This window comes from Rhinolophus ferrumequinum, chromosome 6 (assembly GCF_004115265.2).
Source record: "Rhinolophus ferrumequinum isolate MPI-CBG mRhiFer1 chromosome 6, mRhiFer1_v1.p, whole genome shotgun sequence".
NCBI lineage: Eukaryota > Metazoa > Chordata > Mammalia > Chiroptera > Rhinolophidae > Rhinolophus > Rhinolophus ferrumequinum.
Window position 1 is genome coordinate 53171535 of NC_046289.1, and position 17402 is coordinate 53188936.

The window sequence follows — 17402 nt, forward strand, 5'->3', positions numbered from 1 at the left end:
GAGATTTTTAGGTAGTAAGGAAGAAAATTATGTTCAATAAAATAATAGAAATAGCTAAAGTCAAGTGCACTATGCGAAGTGCTTTATATGCATTACCTTATGTAATCCATAAAAACCCTTTTAAGAACCCTATTTTACATAACAATATGTTTAGAAAGAGTAATTTGCTCAGGTTTATAAGATATGGAGTCATATAGCCAAAATTATGTTAATCTTCTCAGGGAGATAAGAGCAGAGTTCTTTGTTGCACATAGGAGGTGGGTAGTGATGTGGTTCATTGAATTCACTTAAGAAACGTTTTTTATTGAGTGCCTGTTGTATGCTGTTGTATGCAGGCCACTGTTCTGGCCCCTAGCAAACACCAGACAAGTAAGACATGTTCTCTGAACTCAAGTAATTTACAATCTAGGGTAAAAATGATTGGGGACTTGAATTGGAAAGTTAGAGAATTCCTGAAACCAGTTATTAATAAGAGAATCGTTGAATAGCAATGAGTGGCCCAGCTCACAGGAGGGGACTTGAAGAGCTTTGTGTGTGTCGTTCTTTCCAGGCAAAGGAATTGAGTTTGGGGAGTACCAAGACTGGTATTAGACAGAACAGGGTTGACAAAATATCAAAGAAGCAAAGAACTCTCAGGTGTCATTAAAGATGTCTTCTAATATGGATACAATAGGAATATACTGGAAAATAGTCTGTGGAAACTTTGCATATAGGATCTATTTCTGGCATATAGGCAAGTCCCTGGCTCCCAGCTTAGAAAGTTTTTAGCCTTTATTTTGTTTGTATTTATTTGGACACATAATTTGATCTAAATATTTTCTTTGAAAAGCAAGGGTATATATACCTCTTAGCACCTAGTTGTCAGAACAGCTTCAGATTAAAGCAGGATACTAAATTTATTAAAAGTCAGGTAATAAGTCGCTTATAAAATAAATACTGTATACTTGGTGCACCTGAAGAAAAATACATTATTTTTTGAAACACATACATTTTTTCCTGTAAAATAACTTTTTAAAATGTACAACGTAGCTTTTTGCCTAGTCTTAAAGATATAACAAGTTTTCAACTTCTTTTTGAAACTTGTACCTCAGTTGATTTTTACCTCAGTAGGTAAAGCATCAGTTACCCTGATGATTTGCTTGAATGATGGATCGGGTCTCTCGATTTACTTCCTTTTCAGTTGTGGGTTGGTTTTTAAAATGAATTAGACCTGATGAGGTAAAAAGTTACTACTATGTTTTGACAAGTAAAGTCTACAGTAGACAAATGCATGATTTGAAAGATCAGAGTCATAGAAATAAACCTTAAGCTAATATACACACACATACTCCATGATGGACTCTGAAATTATGGACATTCAAAAGTCTGAGATAGAAATCTCCCTGTTTTCTTGATGAGTTACTTATGTAGTTCCCTAAAGCTATTGATTAGTGACTTGGGTTGTGGAAACAGCCCAGAGGTGCTGGAACGTGACTACTGGCCATGTTCCCCTGCCATTTAGGACTCCCTAAGGAGGGGGTGTGGCAGTAGCAACTGATGAGGTCCTGACCAGCTGAGGCCTTCAGAACCCCCTAGCTGATCCACAGTGTGTTAGGGCCACCTGTGTAAATCCTGCATCAAGCTTCTGACAAAAGTATTTTCTGTTTAGTGAAAGAACATCTTAAATGAAATTTACAAAAGAAGGTGATGTTTTTCATACATTAGGGAATAGTCTGTGAGCTTATTTTAAATTATTAGATGGGTCATTTCAGACTGTGCATTCATCATTTTTAGTTGGTTTTAAAATCAACGTGTATTAACCGTTTCTTCATTGCAATTTTTTAGAAGCATGGATGACACGTTAGTTTAATATTGTCGTCATATATTTCGAGAGTAGAAACACGTACATGCTGCTTTCTGATCAAATAAAAGTTTGGAGAACATTCTCCTCTTTGATCCTTTTTTCCCCCCCTAACTATAAATCATAGAAGCAACTGATTAAGTAGACAGGTGAAAAGGAGGAAGTCGCAAATAAAATAGGCACTTACATTTATTGTGTTTGCAAGGTTGTTTTTGAGAACGACGCATGTTTCTTAAGACCTTGTTTCTTGCCTGTTTTATAGAGCGCTGGCCTCTTAACAGCATAGCTTTAATGACTTCTTGTGGACTCCTTAGCACTGGCTGTGGAGGGAAGAAAGGGGTCAAGTTTCACAAGGAGGCTGTAGACTTGTAAAATCATACCTAACTGGCAGAAACAAAGTCCACATCAAGGAGAAAGCTGAGATTTGCATAAGGACTCGAGATGGTTTGTCATTTAAATAAGTGCAAAATGTTTCAATAATGCTGAAAATACTTTGTGAACTAGTTTTAGGAGGATCTAACATTCATTGTAAAGGAAGCATTCATTTACTCAGCTTAATGCTCCATTTAAAAAAAAAAAAGAAAAACAAATACTTGCTGGGAAACAAAGTTTAAGACTAGTATGAAACAGATATTCCTATTTGTATGCTTTTCTAAAGTTTCTAAATTTTGATGTAAAATTTTATGTAATTTATCTTTTTTATTAAAAAGTGGTTTTTATTCCTACGTTCTTAAAATTTTCAGATTTTGAGGGCACTGGTTGGGGAGAGTCAAGCATCCACAGACCATAGGTGCTGCCTGCCCAAAGAATGAGAAGTTCAAAGTACTAAAAAGGAGGCAGATAACAATTAAGGACGAGAAATTTTGTCAGGTAGAACAGCAGTAGAAAATTTATGAAGACAAGCTCTTCAGTCCAGGTCCCATCTAGACATATAAAATATATTTGAAAATGTCATTACTTTTTCTTAATTATGTGTATTGTAGGAAAAAAGTACAAAAAAAATACATAATTCTACCACTAGAGATTTGAACTTAATTACCTATCTTCCTGTAATTCATCCCTTATTTCTTCATTGAAGGAGATTTTTATCCTCTTCAAATAATTTATCTATGCACATTAATAATGGGAAAATCATTTCTGTTTCTAGGCATTTTATGTACCTTTATGTAAAAGCTACGTAGTCTGGCTTAGTGGAAAAGAAGAGAAAAATTGTAAATCTTAGGCTATCTCTGCCTTTGTTAGAGCTTTAAAGTTTATTTTTATTGCACAGTGGTCACTGACATCCTTTATTTGCCTTTCTTTAAGTCATCATTCTGAAAGTAAAAGCAGTGTATTTATAGCAAGACATCCTATTACTGTTACCACCTGTAGCCCCACTAGAAGTTTACTAGGTGCCAAGCAGTGCCTTGAGTAGTACATGCTCATATTATCATACTCTGTATGTTTGTGTGTGTGTGTTCACATATGTATATGTAATTTAATATTATTGTAAGATCCTTATAAAATATTAACATCCCCGTTTTACTGAGGGATATGGAGGCTTAAGTAAATTCTCAAGGGCACACAGCACATGAATGAAAAGCTGTGATTCTTACCCAGGTCTATAAGATTTTAACATCTACACACTTAACCACAAGGTTGTACTGCTGTACCATCTCCCTGTGTCCCCCTAAATTGTGCCCTGTATTATACTGGGTCTTATTTCTGGGTTTTTTTTAGACCACCTAAGGCTAAAATTTTGCCTTAGTCTTAATATCCTTTACCTCAGTTTTCTAATCCTTTAACTTCTGTCATCAAGAAGTGAGAATAAATTAAAATTGGAAAAACAGTAAACGCGATTCCTCCTAAGCTCATTCCAACAGAGCCTCAGAACTGAAAAAATTCTTTTCTCTGCTAATTTTACATGACACATTGCTACTTTTTAAGGCCCGTATTATAAAAACTCAAGGACGTCTTTCTTTAAACCTTAATGACAGCCTAACATCTGAACCACTGGTTAAAAAAACAGGAGGAATAGATATTTGAAAGTGTTTATATTATTAATCCATGGCCTAATTTTATAGTTTTCCCGGTGTTCCTTAACCAATTTCTTCTCACTCTGATGAAATGAGAGTCCGTAAGGTGATTCACCAGTCCATCTGCTCTCTTCTCCTGTGTTCTCTGCTCAGGCACCATACTGTCCACGAACCTTCTATGTATGTATATCAGCCAGAAATCTCAGAACTGTTTCGGTTCTTCCTGCTATTTCCCTTGAACATGTCACGGCCAAATCCTGCTGTTCAGTGTATAACCTCTCTTATATGTGCTCTCCCTTCCACTCAGTCTTTTTTGTCACTCAAACCCACAGCTGGTCTCTCATCCACTGTTCTGGTAGCCTCTTAAATGGTTTCCCTATCTCTAAGCACTCTCTTTCTAGGTACTTGGGTTTCTGATGATCAAATCTATGTGGGCTTAGAACTAGGATAATAATAATAAAGGAATAGCTCATGTTCTCATTAGGTAAACTATTTTTTAAATAGATTTGTTTCTTAAAAAAATATTTGATTCCTCAATAAATTTTAGACTGAAGTAGTATAATTCAATTTATATGCATCTCTATCTTTAACAGCGTATGTGTGTATATTAGCTTCAAGTTTATTTCTGTGGTGCTAGTCTTTCAAGTCATGCATTTGTCTACTGTGTCCCTAGAAATAGAGATACTCTTGCTTGAGAGCCATAACTTCAAAATCCTAGCATGCAGGAGTTTAAAGGTGTTACTCTCTTTTGGAAATTCAAGAATTTAACACATGTTCTTACTCAGCTAGAAAGCCAAAACTTATCGCTGAGCAGTAGAATTGCTTGGAAGTAGAACCAATAATTTTTATGTTCCACAAAACGTTTGGGGATCTCAAACTTTTCCTCATGAGAGAATTCACCTAGGGTCTCTGGAGATTGCCTGAATTCAGATCCCAGCCTCACCACTTACTAGCTGCAGAACCTTGAGCAAGTTGCTTAATCTCCCCGCGCCTCAGTTTCCTGAACTGAAAATTGGGGTGATAATAGTTGTGAGGGCTAAATAACCAGAAGATGTAATGCACGTAAAATGCTGCCTGGCAAAAAAAAAATGTTAAGCTATTGTTATTTCTGTCATTATAACCTTTGTTACATGCTTTCTTAATGCTCAGTATTTTTCCTTCAGAGCATTTATTACAGATTGAAGTTATATACTTGTACAGTCATTTAGTAAAATCCTTTTCTCCATCCTAAGCAGAGACTCCTGAGGGTAGAGCCTCTCTTTGTTTTGGTCATCATTTGATCCTTGGCACCTAGAATGTGCTAGGTACTAAGTAAGTATTTGTTAAATGAACTTCGAAGAGATTACTTTAGTCTAAAATTTTTCTCAAATAAGTGTGATTAAAATCCTTTTCTGGATTGAGGATATATTTAATCTGGCACATTATTTTATGAGTAATTGCATGATTCAAAGCCTGAAGTGTAGGTTAATTACAGACTAAATGAATGATGTGATTATACAGATAATAGGCTTGATAACTCCTTTGTGTCATAGTTATAATATTTATCTTTAATAGCAGAGATAGTCACTGTTCTTTTTAATATAGATACTTAATATTGAATATTTAAATACTGTTGCATGCTTACCATATAAACAGTTTGGTTTGGAGTAATTGATGCCAAACTACTTTTTTTTTTTCCCCAAAACTAGCCAACAAATCTATTTATTGGGAATGTATCCAGCCAAAAAGAGTTAAAAATGTAGAGTTGGCATAAAGAAAGATATGTATTGCTTTTGATGTAGCAAGGATATATACATTTAATTTTTCTAATAATTAGGCTAAGCAGTTTAAAGATTTAGAAGGAGTGTTGCTAAGGCATAATGCTTTTTGACAGCATTTGAAATTGGAACCACATTTTTTGTGAGATTATTCCTTTGTTGGTTTTAACAGTAATGGATTGACTTACATAGCCTTTGAATTAATAGATGGAAGCCGCTTGTGCGTCAAATGCAGCTATATCAAACACTGGTGCATGTCTGAAGGTGTTTTTGAAGTCATGAAGAGAAAATGAGAGCAGGGAAAACAGATAAGAGACTTTTATAGTGGCTCCAGTGAGAAATGTTGGGACAGGGACACAGGAGTGAATTGACATATGTTTAGGAGTTAAAATCAGTGGAAACAGGTGATTGAATGAAGAGAGTGCAAAAGGAGTCAGTAGTGTCTTGCTCAGGGGAGGAGTAGTTGAGTTGCATAATGGTGTGTGACGAACTGAAGCAGAGATACAGGCTTGGAGGAAAGAAGATGATTTCAATTTGGACATGATGGGTTATAAGTGCGTTTTATAAATTCCAGGTGAAGATGGAACCATGAGTCTGAAGCTCTGGGAATGGGGATCTAAGCTGGAGATACATTGGGGGGAATCAGCAGCAGCAGATGGGTATAGCTGAAAACTGAAAGTGGTCATGACACTTCTTTGCTCAAAAAATTTCAGTGATATCTTAATTTGTACCACGGTACAAATCTGCTTTATCTCTACTCTACTTCCACTTTTCCATGCACCCTTAATCCAAAATATTCTACAATAGTTAGTCCAGGCTGTTTTGTTACAATCCTGTAAACACAGGCTATACATTTCTCACTCCTGTGTTTGCTTTCATGTTATTGCCTTCGTATCATTCCTGTTTCCCCCACTTTCATTTAACTAAACCCAATGAATTCTTCAAAACTCAATTCAAAACCAATCCCTATAAATGGTTTTTACCATTTATGTCTAATCTGCCTGCATCGATTTCCTTCTCATTTGAAACAGTAGTATCTGAAGTTTGTACCACATAATTTGGTATGTAATTACGTACCGTTACTAATTGTTTTGTTTCAGTTATGTTAATTTTTTTCCTCCAAATAGTTTGTAAGTCTCTTGAGAACTTAGTTAGAATTTCATTCTGAGAAAGACCAGATTCCTTGAGCTGAGCGACTCACTGCCCAATGGTTTTTTCAAAATTATTCTCTAAATTATCCTTGTGCTAGTTAAGTTGGGTTGGTCTTAACATCTGGGCAGGAGTTCAAGTCTGATAAATAATATGTAGCATAATGTTATTTCCAAGTATAGCATAATAGTACATATACTTATTTTGAATGTGTCAAACTTTATCTTACAGCTATTTCTGCATTTGAAGTTCAGCCAATTTCTACTGAAGTCCAAGAAGGTGGAATTGCTAGATTTGCATGCAAGATTTCATCAAACCCTCCTGCAGTCATAACATGGGAATTAAATCGGACAACTCTACCTGTAACTATGGACAGGTAAATGCAGGTTTTGTCTTTGCAGATGATACAGGAGTAATGAAGACGTCATCATGAGGCCATATAGGGGAATGACCATTATGGAGCTCCTTTTCATTTACAGTGGCAATAATCAATTTCTTAAAGATGTTTCGAATTCAGGCAAAGAATTAGATCATCAGTTTCTGGCACTTGGGACATAATTCCTGTTTTTTGTTTCAGATCAGAATTCAAACATCCTATCTTACTGCTTTGTTCCTTGTCTCAGGTATCTTTTCCAACCATGGGAGCACCTGAGTATGTGTATTGCAGCCCAAGGATTTGGGAAACCAAATTACACCTTCACTGCTGGCAATAGCAGTGCTGATGTAAGAGTCTCCCATGTATGCCCTGTTAGCTGCCCATTTCTATCTGTACCTTCCACTTCTCTATCTCCTCTTTACTATACAGGCACACACGCACACACACCTAAGACTCGTAAGGATCAAGAACTGGTAGTAACTTCAAAAGGTTTGATTTCTGTCCTAATGAGTAGCAGAATTCATAAGAAGGCAAAAATTATTTCTTAAAGTGGTAAGACATTAAGATGGAAGAATTTATTCAAGAAAGTGATCTAAAAACAACAACAACAACAACAAAAAACTAGCATTCAAGTGTATCTTGGAGAATACATTGATATTAATAGGCAAAAAGTTAGGAGTTTGAAGAAAATCATGCCAAGCTCTTGGCCACCAGTTAGATATATATCTAAGCTATAGTGTTAAATGAGACTGTGTAAAATTAGACTGATAAATTTCAGAAACCACACGCTGCATAATTATGTTAGAGAGCTGTAGTGACCCAAATGGAAATAACTGAATCAAACTAATACGTTAAAAGGAATGCATTTGGTACTTTAAAAAGGTTGAGTATGTGAAATCTTATCATATACTGTATGTTAAAATAAAATATCAGATCTACCAAGAGTTTAATCATCTTTTTTCTCATAATAGGATAACTGCCCTACCAACAGGAGTATTACAGATCTATGATGTTGGCCAAAGGGATGCTGGAAATTATCGTTGTGTTGCTGCTACTGTAGCCCACAGACGTAAAAGTATGGAGGCCTCTCTAACAGTGATTTCAGGTACCACACAGAAGTTGTTTTTTCAGTTTTTATTGGCCCAGCTATTAATTTTTCTTCTTTGACTATCATAGTATGCCATAAAAGTAGTACTTTAGTTTCATTTAAATTATTGTAATCTACTTGGAAAGTGGTCCTTTTTATGTGTTAAGCAACTCTTCTTTCACAGGATAACTTGCTTTAGGTTATGTTCATTTCAACATCTTTAAGAAAGATTGAATTTGTTGGTAAATATTTCACTATTGTTTTTAAAATATAAAATACATAAAAAGTACAAAAAAGAATAATAATCACGTATTTCCACTAGAATTGTCCATTGTCAATAAAGAGATACGTGTTTCCAGTTTGGTATTTTTTTGTTTGTTGTTTTAAGAAAAATCATAATTTGCATTTGTAAAAATAATGAATACTTATAAAGAGTAATGTCTACAAAAGTAAAAAAAGCATAAATAAAATGTTTTACATTAAACAATGTAAAAAAGTACAAATTTAAATTATAAAATATCCCCAATTCCAATACCCAGAAATTATCATTGTTAACATTAAGTGAATATAATTTTATGTATTTTGTCATACAGGAATATAGTTGGAAGGGAAACTAGATAGAGAAATGAATATGAGAAAGAAATGCATGTTTTATTAAGATGTAATTATACATAGATGCTAGTTTTCATTTTGAAATAATTAAATTTTCCTGAATATGGTGGAAGAAAACTTGTACTAAAGACATGTTAAACTTCACATGAATGTTTACACTTCACAAGAGAGATTGCTTCCCAAAAGACCCTTTAAGGTTTAAAAGTTTTTTGAAAAAAACTAAGAGACTGAAATTATAAATATTTTTAATGCTGTGTTTTAATTTTAAGTGGTATTGATTAGCTTTCTGATATGAAAGATAAAAACAAAAGCACTCTCATACTTCTTCCCTTCTTCCCACTGACCCATGAATTCTTGATAAGATTAGTGAAAGTATTAAATGAATGTTTGAACTTCAATTAAAAATGAAACAACCTAAATGTCTATCACCTGATAAATGGATAAATAAAATGTTCTATTTATATAATTAAATATTATTCTATTATTCACTGAAAAGAAATGAAGTACTGAGACAGGCTACAATATGGATGAACCTTGAAAACATTATGCCAAATTAAAAGAAGCCCATCACAAAAGACCATAGAATGTATGGTTCCTTTTTAATGAAATGTCTAAATTGGTAAATCCAGAGAGACAGAAGAAAGTAGATTAGAGGTTGCCAGGCTATGGAGAGAGATTGAGGAGTGACTGCTAATGGGTATGCGGTTTCTCTTTAGGGTGATGAAAATGTTCTAAAACTGATTGTAGTAATAGTTGCACAGCTCTGAAAACACTAAGAACTATTGAATTACACTCTTCAAATGAGTGAATTATGTGTTATGTGAGTTATAGCTCAATTAAATTGTTTTAAAAAAGAAAAAAGTGAATAACTTAATAGATAATTTCACTCATTTCACTAATTATATTTTATTTATGATTCATTTTTATATTCTGCCTTTTCTTCCCCAAAGCTAAGGAGTCTAAATCCTTCTACACACCAACCATTATAGCAGGTCCACAGAACATCACAACATCTCTTCATCAGACTGTTGTTTTAGAATGCATGGCCACAGGAAATCCCAAACCAATCATTTCTTGGAGCCGTCTTGGTAAGTCTTCTCCGGGGGGGGGAAGAAAAAGTCTTTTCCTTTAACTTTGTTCATTCTAGTGAAACTGATAAAATGTTTATTTTATATGCAAAACACATGTTTGGCAATTAAGTGGCTTTTAACTTTTTGCCATTTCAGTGTGTAGAGAAAAGGTTTTAGCATAGAGTATTTTATACTTTTTATGATAGGATTGTTTGGGGAGTGATTTATTTTTTTAACCTAATTTTAGATGATAATGTTACATTGTTTTAACTGAAGTGTTCTATTTGAAATAGATCACAAGTCCATTGATGTCTTTAATACTCGGGTCCTTGGAAATGGTAATCTCATGATATCTGATGTCAGGCTGCAACATGCTGGAGTATATGTTTGTCGGGCCACTACCCCGGGCACACGCAACTTTACAGTTGCCATGGCAACTTTAACTGTATTAGGTATGTTTTCTTTCATTCTGCAATCAGGAGAATCTTACATTTTAACATTTGCTGTTTTATCTCGTTCATAGCTTATTTCTACCTATCTTGAATTTTGTAGCATTAATATGAAGGTTGATATGAAGTGTCATAATCTAATGAATTATAGGAGAAAAAAATTCTGTGTTAAAATATAACTGTTATTCTGAAGTCACCCTCCTGTTTGCCTGCATATTCCTTCTTATTTAAGCTTCCCTCTTACCTCCTTCTCACCTAGCCACAAATCCGTATACCCATTCGCTAATCTGAAATTTTATTTTGTTAATTGTCTACATGCTGTGTGTTGTGCTTAGTTTAGTAGCTTTATGGTACACACATTTTTAGAGTGTTTATATAGATGGTCCCAAGACAGAAAGCCTGGGAGGGGGGAATGGACATCTAACTGAGCAATGCAGGGAAAAGGCACCTGGATAGATATATGTACAGTGTGTAGACGGGAGGCTCAGAATGGGACTTGGTCAGTGGCTGTGCTCTTCCTTGACTTCTTGTATCATTCCTGTTGGGACCACAGAAATACTTTTTTTTCCTTGTTTCTTTAAAAATAGCTCCTCCTTTATTTGTTGAATGGCCAGAAAGTTTAACGAGACCTCGAGCTGGCACTGCTCGATTTGTATGTCAGGCAGAAGGAATCCCCTCACCCAAAATGTCATGGTTGAAAAACGGAAGAAAGATACATTCAAATGGTAGAATTAAAATGTACAACAGGTAAGCTATGCCATTTTGCTACCGTTTTCAGAAGATATAATAATGGCTTTAGTAATTTTTATGTGAAATGGTTATATCAAGTACTTTAGTTATCTTGGTATTTTAAACTAAAATAAAATAAACAAGAAGTTAACCTAAAATTATAACATCAGCATGCCACAGATCCTTTTATATGTGGATCATGGAAATGGTTAATTATAGTAAAGTGAATGTTGGACAGTTCCCCAGACCTGGGTTCTACATAGTCCTGGGAAACCACTAGCTAAGTTATTAGCAACTATATTCGTCTTTAGGGGTCTCAGTTCCTTCTACCATAAGTGAGGAAATCAGGAGGAAATAATTGATTTTTTAAGAATTCCTCCACAGTTCAAACTTAATGATTTGAAGAACTTTTATTAGTATAAATATGAATCTTCTTGTAACATTCTTATTTATGTTGCACAAAACTTTAAAAATTGTTGTTGGACCTGAGTTTCGTGTAACAGTGTAATATTATGTAAATTAGATGCTATTGTGAAGTAATATCGTTTCTTAATAAAAGCCAACTTTTTAAAAAGAGGTGAAGCTGTCATATGAAGCAAACAGGATTTGTGTATCACAAGCACTTACTTAGGTAGACTCAGAAAATAAGAGTAATTTTAAGTAATTCATACAGCTTTTTCAGTAGGGCAGTTATACTTTTTATTTTTGCTTGTAATAATTTTCGTCATTTAAAATGAAAGTACACTTAGCAATAATTTTTTATTTTAACACCATTCTTAGACCTTTTCATAGAAATAAATATTTTTTTTTCCTTTCCTTAGTAAATTGGTAATTAACCAGATTATTCCTGAAGATGATGCTATTTATCAGTGCATGGCTGAGAACAGCCAAGGATCTATTTTATCTAGAGCCAGACTGACCGTAGTGATGTCAGAGGACAGACCCAGCGCTCCCTATAATGTGCATGCCGAAACCATGTCAAGTTCAGCCATCCTTTTAGCTTGGGACAGGCCGCTTTATAATTCGGACAAAGTCATCGCTTATTCCGTACACTACATGAAAGCAGAAGGTAAGCAATTTGAGGAGTGTTTATTTTTAAGTGCCACTGGCTAGTATCAAGGATTTGTTTTCAGTACGAATGATGTCTTACATAATCTACAAAATGTTTTTCAAGTTCTGTGGTATTTATCTCTTTTAATAAAGTAATCTATCACCTGTGTATCTATTTTTTCTGAATTTTGTATTGTTGTATACTTTGTGTATTTGAGTATAGTTTAAGGTTTTTCTATTTGGAAATAAGTACTGTCTCTGCCAGGTCAAGTATAGAGTGGTGTACTTATGAATTTCATTCCAGCAAAGATATAAATTCCTTAACTAAGACTTAATATGCCAATTTAAGTCTGCAGTTATAGGACCACTGGTGTAACTGCTTAATAAAATAATGTATTGAACTAGAGTCACTGTAGCATGTTATTTTTAAGGGGGAAAGTAATCATTAGCAAATTCCCCATACATTTGATTTTGTATATTTTGAATGTTTACTGAAATCATATAGAACTCTCTGAAAATTAAACAAGACATTATTGATATCTCATTTATTATGTAAAAGTAGAAATCAGATCTGTCTTCAAGTTTTTATTCAGAACTATTAGTTCCATTTCTGGAATCTTTTTTATGCTTCTATTTCCTTTTGGCAAAAATTTTAGAGGAAAAGGAAAAACTACTTATAAATCCTAGAGAGTTCTCTGTTGATTTTTTCATAGAAACCATATTAGAGGTTTATAGATTATAGTACTATACACAAACAACCTAACTTTTTTGCAGTAGACATTAAAAACAAATTCAAACACCCAAAGAATGATGACGTAATAAAATGTAGAAACAGGTGGTTTGTTGTTGTTTTTTGTACTTTGAAGTTGTATACTGAAAAGGAATATTTTGAATTTAAATCAGGGGTCATGGTAGCAAGAAGAATGAAAGTCTGATAACTGAGCATGTTGGAGTATGTTAATTCCCTTTTTAGTGATTTAGGAAGGTAAAAGGAATGCTGGTTTTGGTGGAGACCACTCTTGTTCGCTATTATGGTTGTTTCATTAGAGCCTCCACATGTGGCTCAGTGGTCTATTCAGGGATGGAACAAGGCTTTTTAATTCGAACTTAAGGACCTTGTTTGGTAGGTCAGAAATCGTACTATGCAATTCCTAATTAACGGGCCATTAGCCAGTCTGTTGTGAAATGCCTGTAATCTTGTCTAATTAAAATGCTATCAAGTTAATTCAGAAATGTGGGAAAACTTAATAGTGGAATTTGCCTTCTGTTTTGTTTATAAATCCAGCGTGGGGAGAAGGGGCTCTGTCCTTAGAGAGTTTTGATTAAGTTGACGTGCATTTACTGTGAATTGTTCACAAAGCACAGCAGCCACCAGTGCTCTTTTTCCACTTTACAGGTTTGCTCTGTAGGAATTAAATTCCACAAAGACAAATCCTCTTCTGTACCTTGCCATGCATATTTTAATTAACAATTGCTGAGAATTTTTTTTCTCTTTGAAAAAAAAACTCATTGTGAGACGAAGTGTTTTGAAGCACATTCTGTGCCTCCTAGTTCTTTTGCTTTCAACATAAATAAAAGAACAACTTGTGTCAGTCAAATTTAATAGAATCTCTAGGGGCAAAATGAGATCTTTTGCAGGACAACTTTTGGTTTGGTTTGTTTCTATAAAGAGTACAGCCATTACATTCCCTACTGTTTCTCCATTTATGTTTAAAAGAAAAAAGAAACCATGAGTTTAAGCAAGTAAAATTTACAGTTCTGAATTATAGTATTCTGTAGTGTTAACCTCTGTTGTGTTACTGCTGTATATTGTCTCTGCTGTGGGTTTTGACTAGATGATAAATGAAGTTTAGAGATTAATTATTTTCAGCTTGATTTATTCTGGAAAAACACAAACTAGCCATTTGTAGCAAGACATGGTTACTTTTAGAAAATAAAGACCTTCCTCTTCACATTTTTTAGAGGATCACAAAAGATAACTGATAGAAAGTAGACTCAAGGACCAATGTTTTACAGTGAGAGAAAACGGTCTTATGAATTTTATTTTGACGATTCATATTTTTAAACACTGACTCCTTACTGTAGGTTTAAATAATGAAGAGTATCAAGTAGTCATCGGAAATGACACAACTCACTATATTATTGATGACTTAGAACCTGCCAGCAATTATACTTTTTACATTGTGGCATATATGCCAATGGGAGCCAGCCAAATGTCTGACCACGTGACACAGAATACTTTAGAGGATGGTAAGAAAACATGATTCTAGTTCCTTTAAGTATAAACATTAATATGCTTAATCCATTTCCATAAGTAAACGTGTTATGGTAACCAGCAGGCTAGTTTGCTTTTCAAATCTGACTCTTGCTTTTTGACAGTAACATGATAACGATAAAGATAACTTTTTTTATAATTCGTAATATAAATTTTAATAAAATTCTTATATTGTCGTTGTATTTCTTCAAGGGTCTTAGTTTAAATTGTAAATACATTGCAGTTTTTATGTTTTTTGTTGTTGTTACCGAGTAGATTCTCTAGGCATGAATAAATACAATGACAGTTACACATCGAGTATATATAATGAATGGAGATCAGAGGTATGAGACTTCTGAAACTGAGAGTTTATGAAGTTTAGTGCCTGTCATTTAAAAAAATTCTTATAAAATCAGATAGCAGTTAGTTTATTTTTAGATACAACATGCCTATTCTACTTAAGGAGGAAAGTAATACTTGTTCAGTTTGTTACCTGACCATGGGTTGGAAACTGAGTTGTGCGCACATCCCTGTACTCTTACAGTGGTGGGAAATTAAATCCATTAAGAGAGTCCTGGAGAACTGATTCTCACTCTTATCTCTCTCTTTCTCCAAGGGCTCTGGAAGGCCCAGGTTTATACCCTGCAGTGTGAAAAGGGAATTATTTAACATGTGCTTAATTATATTATTCTCCCTTTACAAACGTTTTCTCATCCTTAAGAAATGGTCCACCCTTACTTTTCAAAATATCTTTATAGAAGTGATTCCCAAATCTTTTTCTTTGTTCATTTGGTCCTGTATCTCTTACTTATATCTCTGTGATGACACTTGCTTAGATGTTTATAAATTCATAGTTTGATTAAATGAAAAAATTATCATTGATCTGGATACTGAATTCTAACTTTCAGTTTTCATTTAAGAGTCTGTCCCATTTTAGAGTGAGCCATAGTACAATATGACATTTCTAGTAATCTCATTATATTTAATAACCTCTGACATGCGTACCTAAGGTAAAACACAGGTTACGGGTTAGTGTGTTTTGTGATTTTGCTTTTTTGGTGTGTGTGTGTGTGTGTGTGTGTGTGTGTGTGGTATATTCACCAACCCCCCCACCAATATCCTTGAAGAAAATGAATCTAAGCATAGCAAGGTAATTGTTAAAACTTTCCAATTCCAGTTAAATTGTGATCTGAAAGTTGGTTTTTTTTTTTAAACCTTTCTTTACTCTGCAACATTTTTATTTAATGAAATTTCTTTTTGTTTTCTGGATAATATATAGACCTCAGACACTGCTATTCAAATTTCTGCACGAGTTTCTCCTCATTTCCTAAGCTCATACTTCTCAAACTGAGAGGTGTGTGTCTCCTAGAGTGCACTGCAGTGAACAGCCAATACAACTAATACTTGTGGAGCGCTTATCCCTGCCTATTCTCAAAACCTTCCCTCCGTTGTCTAATTTAATCCCTACATAACCCTGTGATAGAAGAATTATTGTCCTATAAGAGATTGTAGAGTATAGGGGACAAGAATGTGGGTTGTGTGTGGTGTGCTTAAATCTGCTCCTTCACTTACAAGCTATGTGACCTTGGGCAAGTGATTTGACCTCTTTGTACTTCAGTTTCCTCAGCTATAAAGTGGGAATGGGAATGGTACTTCTTTCATTGGGTTTTTTTTCCTTCCTGAGAATTATGCGTTTATACCCGTAAAGGACTCAGAAATGCTTAATAAATTGATTTTCCCCTTTTCCACCTATTTTCATTCATTCCACAAATACTTATTGAGTACTTGCTATGTATGTGTTAGTCAATATTTAGTAGTGAACAAGAGGCAAAAAATTGTTCCTGACCTCACGGCGACGCTTACTTTCTAGTGGGAGAGAGGGCAGAGGAACAATAACCATGACAGATAATCATGTTAGATGGTGATAAGTGTGCAGGAAAAGAAAAGGAGCAGGGAAAGGGAGTGTAAAATGTTGAGAGGGTTTGAGACTTAAGACAGAGTCACCAAAGAAGGGCTCCCTGAGTAGGTGACATTTGAATGAAGACCTGAAGGGAATGAAGATGAGGGAGCTGGCTAGGCAGATGGTGGGGAAGTGCATTCTAGGCAGAGGAAATGGAAATTGCTAAGGGCTGAAGCACAGGTGTGACTATGGGGGAGAGGAGGGAACAAGTGGAAAGCAGTAGGAGATGACGCAGAGAATGAATGAGAGCTGACTACATACTAGTAAGTAGAAAGGACTTTTTATAAAACCACAATGAGGACTTTGGATTTTACTTTGAAATGGGAGCTATTTTGAGTAGAAGAGTGACAGTATCTGATTTGCATTTTAACAGCAAATGTGTTGAGAATTGATGGTAGGGACAAGGCCCAAGCAGGGAAATCTCTTAGGAGGCCATTGCAACGGGATAACAGGCTAGCGGTAATGGTGACAGGGACCAAGGGGATAGCAGTGGAAGTCGCAGCCACCCAGGATTGAATGTGGAGTGTGTTTGGAGGCGTCAAGGATGACACCAAGAGTTTTGGCTTGAGCAGTTAGACAAATAATTGCCATTAACTGAAATAGGAAAGACTGTAGAAAGAGCTCTTATTATTAGTCCCATGTTGTATATGAAGAAACACGGAGAAGTTAATTTGGCCATGATCACAAGGAGTAGTAAGTGGTAGGACAAGGATTCAAACACACAGAGGCTAACTCTAGAACCTATCATAACTCAGTACGACACTGCCTCTCACTATACTTAACTCATTTTCCTGGAGTGCCAGTTGTATTAAAATTATTTAGAGGAAAAACATTCTTTTTATATTAAACACCACATATTGTAATTGAGAATACAAAATTCACACCTATTTTTACGATACCACTCTTATACTTCAAAATACTATCTGTCAGGTTATAACCCTGGTGTCCTAAGCTTCCCCACTGATGTATAATTCCCTCTTCTTTGTTTCTAAGGCATTTTTTTGGGAGTATTTGAGAAGTATTCTCATATTTTGTATGAGAATTAAGTAATCTC

The 17402-nt window shown here is 34.7% G+C and overlaps 1 protein-coding gene across 1 annotated transcript in view; it reads left to right on the top strand.

The window, feature by feature from the left end:
• PRTG (protogenin) overlaps window positions 1-17402 on the top strand; it is a 105890-nt gene that overhangs the window by 39486 nt on the left and 49002 nt on the right. The window contains exons 3-9 of the mRNA XM_033108775.1: window positions 6993-7137; window positions 8109-8242; window positions 9787-9924; window positions 10200-10358; window positions 10943-11102; window positions 11906-12153; window positions 14220-14384. Of these exons, the coding sequence (XP_032964666.1) occupies window positions 6993-7137; window positions 8109-8242; window positions 9787-9924; window positions 10200-10358; window positions 10943-11102; window positions 11906-12153; window positions 14220-14384 (1149 nt within the window). The remainder of the gene's footprint in view (window positions 1-6992; window positions 7138-8108; window positions 8243-9786; window positions 9925-10199; window positions 10359-10942; window positions 11103-11905; window positions 12154-14219; window positions 14385-17402) is intronic.